Source organism: Acanthochromis polyacanthus, chromosome 12, assembly GCF_021347895.1.
Source record: "Acanthochromis polyacanthus isolate Apoly-LR-REF ecotype Palm Island chromosome 12, KAUST_Apoly_ChrSc, whole genome shotgun sequence".
Lineage (NCBI taxonomy): Eukaryota > Metazoa > Chordata > Actinopteri > Pomacentridae > Acanthochromis > Acanthochromis polyacanthus.
In genome coordinates, this window is record NC_067124.1 from 29,575,835 (window position 1) to 29,587,872 (window position 12,038).

Genomic DNA, 12,038 nt, shown 5'->3' on the forward strand with positions numbered 1-12,038 from the left:
ACAATAAATCCTGAACTCTGGAATGAACGGATTAGAGGTTTGAGATTTAATCAGATTTTTTTCGGTGCTACTTGAGAACAAAGTTTTTCCTCTGGATAAGTGCTACAACAACAGATTCCACATGTTCTCGGCTCACTGAACCTGCTGTCAGCGATCTCTGTAAAATCTTCTCTGCATTTAAATAAGCCTCCAGTAAACTGAGTGAATTCAACGTGACTGAGCTGCTGTTGGAGGATTTCTCCTTGAATGCTGTGGACAGTTTTACAGCTTTTATCCTGTCAGCAGATATTTACAGCTTCTCCTTTCTTGGAGCTGTTTTTTTCAGAATAGGAGATGCATTTGGAAACTGCTGAAACTAGACTACTTCGTCCTGAGCTGAACTCTGTGTTTCTGTTCGGTTTTAGGCTATGATTACATCAGAAATTTGTCAAAACGATTCTCTGAAGAAGGCATATTTTGACACTTGCAAAATTTTATGCATTCACTCAAGGACACAATCTGAGGACATAAACAGATCAAACTGACAGAACAAGAAATGAACACTATCAGAGGGGAATTGGAAAGACCCTCAAACAAGCACTGAATGTTCCAAACTGGTTTCAAGAATGTCATTTCTGCAAACTGGTAAATAAACATATGAACATCCCCATTTTACAGCCAGAAGATACATTTACTAGAGTTAAAATATGAACATATTATAAAATAACTTTCACAAAGAAGGACTCAAGTCTAAAAGATGATCCTGGTATCAAATCTAGGTAAAAATTCGACTTTTCATTTGCTCTGTTTATAACTGACCCTCTATCCAACACACTGATATGAGCCTATAAAATATACCCAAAATGCACGTTTTCAAGTTTTCTCTGGTGAATTATCGGAACACAGAAAACACATCCAGGATAACAATGCTTCATGTCAGACATTAAACTGCTGCCGTTTTGCTTTTGAACAATTTCCAAGTCATTTTGAACAGATTCTGGAAAAAAAGCAGAATCATTTGGACAAGTTTGGGGTACATTTGAACAAATTTCGAGCCTTTTTTGCCAGTTTTTTAGTTGTTGAAACATTTCAAGTCATTGAAACATTTCAAGTCATTTGGGTTTGAGTTGGTTTTATCAACAAGAACCAGATGCAACATGCAGGCAGCTGTTAAAACTCTTCTGCTGAACGTGTTCCACCTCTAACAACAATTATGCCGTCATAGAGACTGGCTGATTCTATAAAAGCTGCAGTTTTATAATAAACTGAGACAGCCGTTGGGGCATTTACTGACCGGAGTCCAGAGCAGGTGCTCAGAGCCACTCTGGATTGAGGGAATCCTCTGACGCTGCCGTGATAATAACAGTGAGTCTGCAGATGACAAACACAGTAATGTCACATCTGGCCACAGCTGGAAAACACAACAGGGATGTGGTGGTGCGTTGGCTGACTCACCACAGGATCGGCCTTCACAGACACTCCGGTGCCGTTGGGGAGGTAGTAGAAGACGTTGGGTGGTTTGGGCAGAAGGTCGCTGCAGAGAGAGAAGAAAGTTCAGACTCAGTGAGTAGAGACTTACAGTTCACTGACCGACAAGCAGCCACAGATACAAATCAACGAACCAGTGACTGAGATTATTCTGTTATTAATTTGTGGACAAAGCACCACAATGTGAAAATTTAAGTTTTCACGGAATTTATTTTTATATGGGTATTACACGCATACTGAATATGTAATAGTGTGTTTGTCATTTTGGAAATCGTCAGTCATTCTGGATCTATTTTGAGACATTTGGGCAAATTCTGTCATTTTGGACATATAAGTAATTTTGAGGCATTTTGGACTAGATTCAATTCACTTTGAACAAGTTTTTCAAAGGGGGGAAAGATCCATGTAGGGGTTTGGGGAGGACCAGGAGGGGAGGTCTGGGTGGACAGGGGATCTGGGGTTTCAGAAGGCAGAGCTGGGTCAGAGACACCGGGTAGCGAGTTAGGCAGAGCAGAGAACATGGTTAGAGGAAGAATTTTTTCCACCAACTAAGGTACAAGGTTGACTAGAGCAACTGACTGAAGGGTCAGCGTTTACGATCTGGCAGGGTGTAGACTGTGTGAGCAGCGTTTATTGTGAGGATGATGATGACCAGGTGTGCCTCACTGCAGCTGCCCGGAGTTCTGTGGATGAGACTGATTAGAAATGGCCGGCAGCTGTAGAGGACAGCTCCACTGGAGACGGAGGGAAGAGAGAGTGAGGGGGAGAGAGGAAAGAGGGGGTCAGGTGGGGGCTGAGGCAGGGGTGGAGGGGGAGGGGTTCCTGACAGTTTTGAGTGATTCACGCTATTTTGAACACATTTTTGTCATTTTAGAAAAAAAGTCATTTTGCAGACGTTTTGTGTCCCTTTCGAAAGGTTTGAGTAATTTTGGTCAACTTTCAAGAATCAAGCCATCAACACTTTTCTGTCATTGTAGCAAAACTGTCATTTCAGATACGCTTTAAGCCATTTTGGACACATTTCAGTCATTGTAAGGAAGCTGCGAGTCATTTTGGAAAATTGGAAAAAATTTTGTTGAATGTGGGTTTCAAAGTTTCAAATAATTTTGGACAAGTTTGGAGACCTTTTGTTTAGTTTTGAGTCATTTTGGACACATTTGAGTCATTTTAGAAAAGTTTAGAGAAATTCTGGACATGTTTTGAGTCTTTCTGGACAGTTGGCTAGTCATTTTAAAGACACTATGGTCGTTTTGGACAAATTTTACTCATTTCAGACAAGTTCTGAGTCATTTTAGACAAGTTTAAATTCATTTTGAACACATTTTGAGTAATTTTGGACATGAAAGGTGCTTTGACGTAATGCAATTTGAGTTAGTTTTCATTCGCTGTCTTATTTGACATCTGTGTTGTTGTAGATCACTTTTTAACTTTGTTTTTAAAAGGTGCTATAGAAATAAAGTTATTATTAATATTATACAAGCAAGCTACTGGTTTTGATGGATGTTGGCGCTCTCTGAGTGCACAAAATGTTGAACTCTGGAGGTAAAGTGAAGCCACAGTGTCATTCATGTTCACGTTGTGTTTATTGGCACTCTATGAGTCGGACTCACTGGTTCTTCTCCAGGTCCAGCAGGAACAGTCGTCCTCCCACCTCCAGTCCACACTGCAGCCTGTCGGGGTGTCCGTCCTGAGAACACACAGGGAGAACGGTTGCTTTATTTAAACAGAAAACAGAGCGGAACAGAAAAGAAGACGTCCAAACAACTGAGACAGATTTGCAAACTCAAAACGCAGTTGAAGCCACCTGGGTAAATTAAAGATACATTTAAATAAAACAAGTCACTTCCTCACTTATAGTTAATCCCCTTCTCATCAGTTCACCTGCAGCTGTAGAAACTGTGAGTATGCTGGTCTGAAGGCGGCATGAAAATAATTTACTCTTTAATAAACAGCAGTCAGTGGAGTTTGCATGAGTAAACATGGACTTATTTCCATCATTGTCCCTGCCGTTTCCACAAATAACCACCGAACACCAAGACCCAGACAGACACTTACTTCTTTCAACAAATTCCTACTACAAAATAAACTCAATGTAAAAACATGCTACTCCGCCTCTATTTATCTGCAGTTGTTACCTTTGTTGATTGTTGTTATTATCTGTAATTTACTTATTAAAAATCTTTTATTCTTAATATATCTGTAAAATAATGATAATTTTGGTTGTCAAACGGCTGTTCCTTTATTTTTTGTAAAATAATGATTCAAACTGTTTTGTTTATCAAAATAACTGATAAATAATTTAACAGTTCCGATAGTTATCAAGTTTCTTCTTATTATTTTTACTATGTATTCCTTATAATTGAATATTAATTACTATTCATTCTTTTAATGATTATATAACAAATCCTGGATGGATACAATCCTGGTGATTTCTGTAAGTGCAAGATTAGATTTTAGGCTGCTTTTTGTATTTTTCTGGGTTAAAATAGGAGGTTAAAACTGTCTTTAGTCTGTTTCCACCATCTTTAATCCTACTTCCTGGTCTTTTAGGGAGTGGACGTAGCCGAGTGCATCCGTTGTCCAATCAGTGTGTCTTCCTGTTAATGGAGCTGCTCTTTGAAGAGGAAATGCTTCCTGTGCGACACGTCTCGCTTTCTCCTATCAGCTAAACAAATTTTAGTCATTTTTGACCAATTTTAAGTCATCTGGAGAACTTTCAAATCAATTTGGATATATTTTTTGTCATTTTGGGAACTTTTTGAGTTATTTAGGACAAATTTTAAGTAATTTCAAACAACCTGGTTATGAGTAATTTTGGACAAGTTCAGCAACATTTCACTCTTTGGTTGATTAATCGTCTTGTCTTCCATTTGATTCAGCGCTTCGACTGTCGGCTTTGGTGACAATAAACAAGACAAATAGCCGTCCAATCAGTGTGTCTTCCTGCCTTTGAAGAGGAGATGCTTCCCGTCCGACGACGCCTCGTTTTCTCCTCTCAGCTTAGCAGGAAGTGAAGGAGTGTGCGTTGCTCATAGACAGTTTTCCTGGTGAACATCCTCTGTGGTGAGCCGACACGTGGCGGCTTCACTGACCGGCTTTTACTGTTACACAGAAACTCTACGTTTCTCATTTTCTAGATTAAAATGCTGCCAAACAGTGTTAATTTTACCAGATGTCAGGGTTGGTGGTTTACATCATCTAAACAAAGATAGAGGAAGACTGTGTACCGTCTTAGGCAAAAACTAAGCCGGTTTTATGAGACAGTAAAATATTGATATTTAGTTTAACCAGCCATTATTCCTGGTGCTTACTCATGACAGGAATATCTTTTAACTAGTCACAGTTGACTAATCGCACACATTCCTTGTCATTTCTGACTGAACTTGAGGATAGTTTTTTTAAGTGTAGCTTCTAACAACTTTTGTATTCAAAGTTTAAGTCACTTCAGACAAATCTGAGCCAATTTTTTCAAGCTATAAGCCATTTTTAACAAAATTTTGGAAAAATCTTGAGACACTTTGGACAAGTTTTAAGTCATTTCAGAAATATTTCAGCAACTTTCGACAAGTTTTGAGTCATTTTCAACAGGTTCTAGTCATTTTGGAAATGGTTCTACTCATTTCAAACTAATTTTTGACAAGCTTTAAGTACTTTTGAACAAATTGCAGTTATTTGTGGCCAAAGAACACTTTCTCCATGTTGCCAATTCTTTGGCCAAAGATTTAAGCTAATTTTGACAAATGTAAGTTGTTTTCGACAGACTATGAGTGATTTTGGGAAGAAGCTTCAAGTCCTTTTGTACAAGATGTAGTCATTTTGGACATGTTTGAATACTTTTGAATAGTTTCCAGCTATTTTTGACAGGAAAAGCAAAGTTTCATTGTGTAGTTGACTAGATGCAGCAACTATAAAATAGCTGAAATCTAAATGTTATCCATAGTAAATGTTTCACCAAATTCCTACTGTGGTTATTTGCATCTGCACATTTTAAGCTCTATTAGGGTTTAGTTGATTGCAGATCTGATTATTTCATGCTACTTCTCTATAAAATAATCACAAATGATGACTTGTAAATTCAGATGTTTGCAACAAATGAATGAAATGAATGTCAAAAGGTAAAAAAGAATATACCAAGACATCTATAACCCTGCATTTAAAAATGTTCTGCATTAAGAAAAAGCTAGGACAAGTAATTTTCAACAAGTTTGAGTCATTTTGGTGAAGTTTCTGGTCATTCTGGACACATTTTACTTAATTTGGTCCTATTTAATGGCTTTTTTTGTGAAATGTATTAAAATTATTCCTCACACAGAGAAGCTCTGCTGTAGTATTGATATTTCAAAGGATCCCCATTATATATACAGGTTTTGTTGCATCATGTGAATCAGTCTGAATACAGAAGCAACAAGCAAACATTTGAGTTCAGAGGATAATTTAAAGCTGTACCTGAGAGTTTAAAAAACCTGATGTCAACACATTTGCTTTGCATTCACATTTGCAAGACATTTCTGAGAGAACACAAAGTCTTAAATTGCCAGAGAAAATGTAGAGTCTCAAATTAATTTACCTCATTTGTCATTGTGTTAAACTGACATTTTATTTTCCTTTCCAGGAAACATCATCATAAGTAATGTTGTGTTTAAGGCCCTGATCTGTGGCCCTGCAGAGTTTAACATCTAAAAGGGAGTTTTCAGCAACAGAATTCCCCTCTGAGGCGTGTTTGTTTCCTCCACCCTCTCTGTACTTTGTACTGTGGTGGGGTCAGATCATTGTGCAGCAGGATGGAGAGGAGGGGTGGGGGGCAAGTAGTGTGTTTGTTGGCTGAGTCATGTTCAGTCCAGCTGGGCGGAGGGAGGAAAGGCAGCGCAAGGGAAGCCTATTCAGAGAGAAACTCAAGTCTGCAGTCAGAAACACAAAGCTGTTTGTACGTCTGGTTGGTTTGGTTAGTTACAGGTGGACAAATGTCACCGACAACGCTCCTCTGTTGCACACACAGCTAGTAGTTTGCTTTATTACCGCCCGGACAAACGTCGTTTGTCGGAAGGTATTGTTTTGAGCTGCGAGGTCTTGCTTGCTTGTTCCATTGTTTATCTGTAACAATTTGGTTTGCGCGCGATAACTCGATAAAATATTGATGTAGCCTCACCATATTATGGTACACAGGTGTACCATAATAAGACACAGGTCAAGTTCGAATTTGGTGACCGTGACCTCATTTTCAAGGTCACAGGGGTCATCCGTGTCGCCGGACGGTCCAAGTTTGGTATAACTTCTTGATTATTTAACATATTTTTAATTTTATCCCTGCAAACGTTCCTCATAATTTTTGGTTAACTAGCCACCAGAGTCAGACAGTTTCCTGTCAGTTGCAAAGAAAACAAAGAAGGTGATCGTTACCACCTGTGAAGTTCAAGCTTTTACAAAAACTACAGAACTGTGTGTTACATAAATGATAAATAGTTCATAAAGTCATCAGACAGTATCTACTAGGGATTGACCAAGTGTTTCTTTGATTTCAGAGCCGATGCCAATGCTGATTATTGGTAATCAAGAAAGGCAGATAACCGATAGTTTTGGGCCGATTTACATTAAATATAAGACTTCTTGGTTAATAAGGGTGACCAACATAATTGAAATAGAAGTGAGGACACTCTCATCCATTTATGTGGGATTGACTGAGATTGATCAGTTTGTCTCCTGCAGGTACAGCTTGTCTTTCACTGTTCTGTCACTTTTGTTGCCCACTAAAGTCCATATCCTAGAACATTATTATTATTTTCCAGACCCTGTTTCAGGTTAATCTGTGGCTGCCTAGGAGGCTGCACGAGAACAAAAGTAGTGAATTTAATTTAGCAATAATCAGCCAATAATTTATGGATAATCTGAAAAATGCCACGAATAGTTTCTGCGTAAGATGAACAAAAACTCGACAGAAAATGAGCCACTCTGAGTCTCTTTACTTTACATGACTGGTCTTCATATGAATTTTTAAGTATAATGCTGAGGTGGAAAAGTTTGATTTGCTACAAAAAAAAAGAAATTAATGAAATTAATGAGAAACCGGTGCACTGTTCAGCATTGTTGCCACACAGCCAGAAGATTCTCGGTTCTCGTCCCGGCCTGGGGTCTTTCTGTGTGGAGTCTGCATGTTCTCCCTGTCTGGGTTTTCTCCCTAATGAGGATTAAGTGATGTATAGATAATGGATACATAGACTGCAGCTGGGAAGTGCGAACAAAAATGAAAAGCATTAAAACTATCAGTGAAAATCAGCAGGAACACCACACTGGTTTTCTGTGTATTAAAATAGTTTCTCTGAGAACAACCGACACAGTTTGGTGCTAATTTTAAGAGACATGGAGTAAGAGTTCTGTGCTGTAGGTTTAAAGTAGCAGATAAACTCTACAAAGTAATTTGAGGAACCTGTTCCTATCAGTTAAACTAATGTACACTGACAGTCAATAGAAACTTTGAGACCATATTTTTCAACATAATTTTTATTTTGAAGCCCGAAACTGGATTTTCTTCATATGAATCATTTGTTTAGCATATTGGCATACAGAAACAAAAATCTAAAGTTTCAAGAATGATTTCAAAATAAAGAATTTCACAAAAGAAAACAGCACCTGCCAAACACAAAGTCACAACAGTCAATACCGAGTATGGCCTCCATTTGCTTCGATGCAGGCAGCAACCCGTCGGCGCATGCTTTGGACCAGGCTTCTGATTGTGGGTTGGGAACAGCCCATACGCCTGGCTACATCACTGTAGCTCAAACCGGCCTCCACCATACCCAGTGCCCGGAGACGTTGTTCATGTGATAGACGCGGCATGATGCTGTTCACTGGACTAACAACGGTGGCCTTTTTTGGGCCTTTATATAGGCCTTCAAAACCCATTCTCAAATTGTGCAGATACTGACTGAGTATTGCTTGGTGTGTATTTGGTTCACTTTTGCAAAGTGACCAACCCATGTGCAACGAATCATGACAAAATGACAACTCATCATTATCTCAACTACCAGGGCACCAGATCATCAGTAAATCCACAATGAATAATTACAACCCCCCTACAAGTAGAATTCTGCGTACATTTCTACATCAAAGTTTCTATTGACTGTCAGTATATAATTGCAGCATAAAAAAAAATCTAATTTACTGATTTAGATAAACCTTTTAAGTTGCAAATGTTATTTTAATGAGTTGTGTTGACATGTTAATGTTGCATCAACGTAATATTGTGTGATATTTAAACTCATGTGTGCATTAGTTAAAAAGCAATTTCAAGTTGGAGTAACATGAAACCTGCTTGATAACTTAAAATTTACTTCACTTTGAGGTCATGATTTCAATTCTTAATTAACACTGCATCAACAGATTTTAACAATGTACCATACCTATAATATGCATAATCTATGTTCTTTGAGCTATTAAAAATCTATTATATAAAATAATAAAAATATACTTTATGAAAAAATACATAAAACGATATAACATATGTAAAAACATACTATAACCTATATACAATCCACTATTCTATACAAAAATTACATAATAAAATATACTGTACTATAAAATATCTACTAGTACCACATCTTTTAGGCCTTAGTTTGCAATTAAACTTAGTTTTGATAATATTTAAGGGTAACTTTACAGGTTTAAATTGACATATAATTTAAAGGATTTGTTGAATTTTACAGAATTTCTTCCATTTTTAGTTTAAATTTGAGGTTACAGCATTAATTGAATGATGTCTGTACAAGAACAAAAGCAGAACTGCAGTGTGTTCTGGTTGTTGGGGTCTCAAATCAACAACTTTCCTGCCAGACAGCAGCCACACCTCTGACTCACCCACCAATCAGAAACGTCAAACCCCGACACAACTGACTGAATTATAAGTGGCTTTCTCTCCTCTCTCTCTTTCACCCCTCACTGTGTCTTCCAGCCTCTCTCGCCCACTCTCACCATCTGTTAACGCCCTCCCTCCTTTGTCTCCCCTGAACCTTCCCTCCCTCTCTGAGCGGTGAGGTCATGTCTCTCCCCAGCTCTCCAGATGATGTCAGAGCTGCAGAAACTCTGGGCGAGGCTCGAGCTGCCGACCACAACAGATGAGGAAGAAAAGCCGAGAAACGAGGAAATTGGATCCAACTGTCAGAGGAAAAACTGCAGAGAGGACCAACACATGACACCGCACGAGCCTTAACCAGCCACTACGACTGAATAACAAAGTAAAATCTAAAAAAAATGAGCAGCAGATGTGCAGGGAGAGCCAATAAGCCTGGACTAAACTTCACATGGTAGAAAAAAAATCATGCAATGATTTGCAAATTAATGCACATAAAAAGGTACTGGCAGTTTGCAATGAGATATGTCCTCAGTTTTTATGAAAAGCACTCTAAAAATTAGACAATCGGTGGGTGTTGAAGTTTGAATGACTGTCTCTGGAGCTCTTATGCATCTCCACTTTCACAAGACTCCACACTGAATCCATTAATCATTTGGTTTCCCAGCTTACTCCATAGTTTTGCCCAACCTCTAAGCGTGTTTACACGGATTTAAACATCCCATTTCAGATCAGGGTGTTGCAAGAATGCCATTTTTGTGTTTATGTGTGCATGCAAACACCATACGCTGGCTTCAGAAACCAGATTCAGTCCTGATCTTAGCTTGGAGAGCCCTTAATCCTGCAGTCCTGCATTATACAGTAAACACATGATCCAAAAAACAACAGAAACACAAACTATAACAGCAGTCTGAAAAGTCAAAAGTCTGACAAAGGAAATTTGGTGTTTGAGTAATAAAAACAGTCCATAGACGGTCGTGAAATATCATATGAATCATTTCCAAACTGCACCTTTGTGACTGGAAATATCACAGTATCCAGTATTAGTATTTGTCACGTATGATAGCATCTCCAGGTAAAGCTCACATCCATGTCAGCTGTGTTTACAGACTTGAGTGTCCCAGAAATGATCAGGGTTTTAAAGGATGACTTTTCTCCAACTGCACATGTAAATATCCTATTGGGATTTCAGAAACCTGGAAAAGAACTTATCTCAGTGTTGTCCAATAAGTCCAAGAAAACTCGTTGGAAAACTCAGAAATGGGGAGAACTTCCACTCAACTTTGCTTTTGCCCTTGATCCCATCTAACACACTTAATATTTAGTATCTGCCAATACCAGGTTTTTTAGTAAATATACACTTCAAGTATTATTCATTAACTGTAGTACCAGGTTGTGCCAACAGGTGAAGCCTTTTACTGTTTAATAGTGTAGTGATTAGCAGAGGCGGTCTCTTCTATGTTGGCAAGCAGAGAGCATTGTGGGGATTTAGTGAGCAAATGGGCACTATGACAAATAACCTCTGAAAGGCTTAATGACCACCGGATGAAATCCAGAAGTTGGGATTGTACAACAATCACAATAGTCATTACTTTCAGTGCTACAAACAATAAGGTGGATAAGCCATACAGAATGTTGGATTTTTAATTTCCCAATGGTCCCTGAACTACTTGTGTAGTTCCAGTTTTGTCGATAAAAGACCAAATCTTAATTCTCAACCTGATTCTGTAAAAAACTAAACATACCAAATTGCACAGGCATAACAGAAAAGACAGGATTGACTCAGTTGTGACAAAATGTCAAAAAAATGAGTCAAGTATGGAAACAAGAACACCCATGGACACTAATCAAAGAAATTAAACTGATTTCTGTTATTGTAACTGTGTCATACTGCACAGAAGACTTTTTGAATATTCTCTACTTCTAGCCATAGTTGTAGTGTTTCTACAGAGGTGCAGGATTTAGTCTTGTCTGTCAGAGGGTTAAAGATGGGCCAACAGTCACAGGAGTGTCACATTAAATTGTCGGTTATGGTTGTAAACACGACAGACGTCTGTGCAAACACCACACAGAACTCAATAATCAGGACACTAAGATTTATCATGTAATTGGGGATGTAAACAACCAGGATGAGACTAATAACCAGGAGACACATCTTGAAAAATAAGAGGCCTGATAAATGACAATGGATGCAGATAAACTTCAGTGCTTAACTGATGGAATCTGTTCATTCAAACTCCAGCTGCTGTAACGACTGAGGGTTTTAGCGGTGAACTGGCCTTCTAGCAGTTCTCCTACTTGCTCTTCATTTTCCTCTTGGTCGGGTGGAGTTGGGGTGGGGGGGTTTTCTGCAGGAAATGATCTCAGAGCTCCTGTCAGCTGCACAGGAAGAGTTTGTCCTTCCCTCGGTCTCCCCCAGCCTCCCCCACCCTGTAGTTGGACCTCAGTGTTTCTGGTGAAAACGCTCCGACTTCCTTCCTCTGAAACACAGCCATCACGTCAGGAGGAAACATAAAGAGTTCCTGCTCCTCCCCTACAGCACACTCTGCCTTCTGTCAGCAGCCTTTGTTGAGAAGCTAAAATAAGTTCCACATTCTCCAAAGTTTCATTCAGAACGGCTTCAAAGAATTCTCATTTCCTACTTTCTGAGTCTGTCTTACAGAGTAGGGCTGCAATTAAACACGATTTACATAAAATAATCTGTAGGTTACACCCTAAATAAAGTGATTTG

General features: G+C 38.7%; 1 protein-coding gene across 3 annotated transcripts in view; it reads right to left on the reverse strand.

The window, feature by feature from the left end:
• Positions 1-12,038, reverse strand: part of adam15 (ADAM metallopeptidase domain 15) — a 40,233-nt gene that overhangs the window by 22,426 nt on the left and 5,769 nt on the right. For all 3 annotated transcript variants that reach the window (XM_051956778.1, XM_051956777.1, XM_051956776.1), the window contains exons 3-5: positions 3,078-3,154; positions 1,435-1,513; positions 1,274-1,350 (exon numbers count right to left, since the gene is read on the reverse strand). In XM_051956778.1, the coding sequence (XP_051812738.1) occupies positions 1,274-1,350; positions 1,435-1,513; positions 3,078-3,154 (233 nt within the window). The remainder of the gene's footprint in view (positions 1-1,273; positions 1,351-1,434; positions 1,514-3,077; positions 3,155-12,038) is intronic.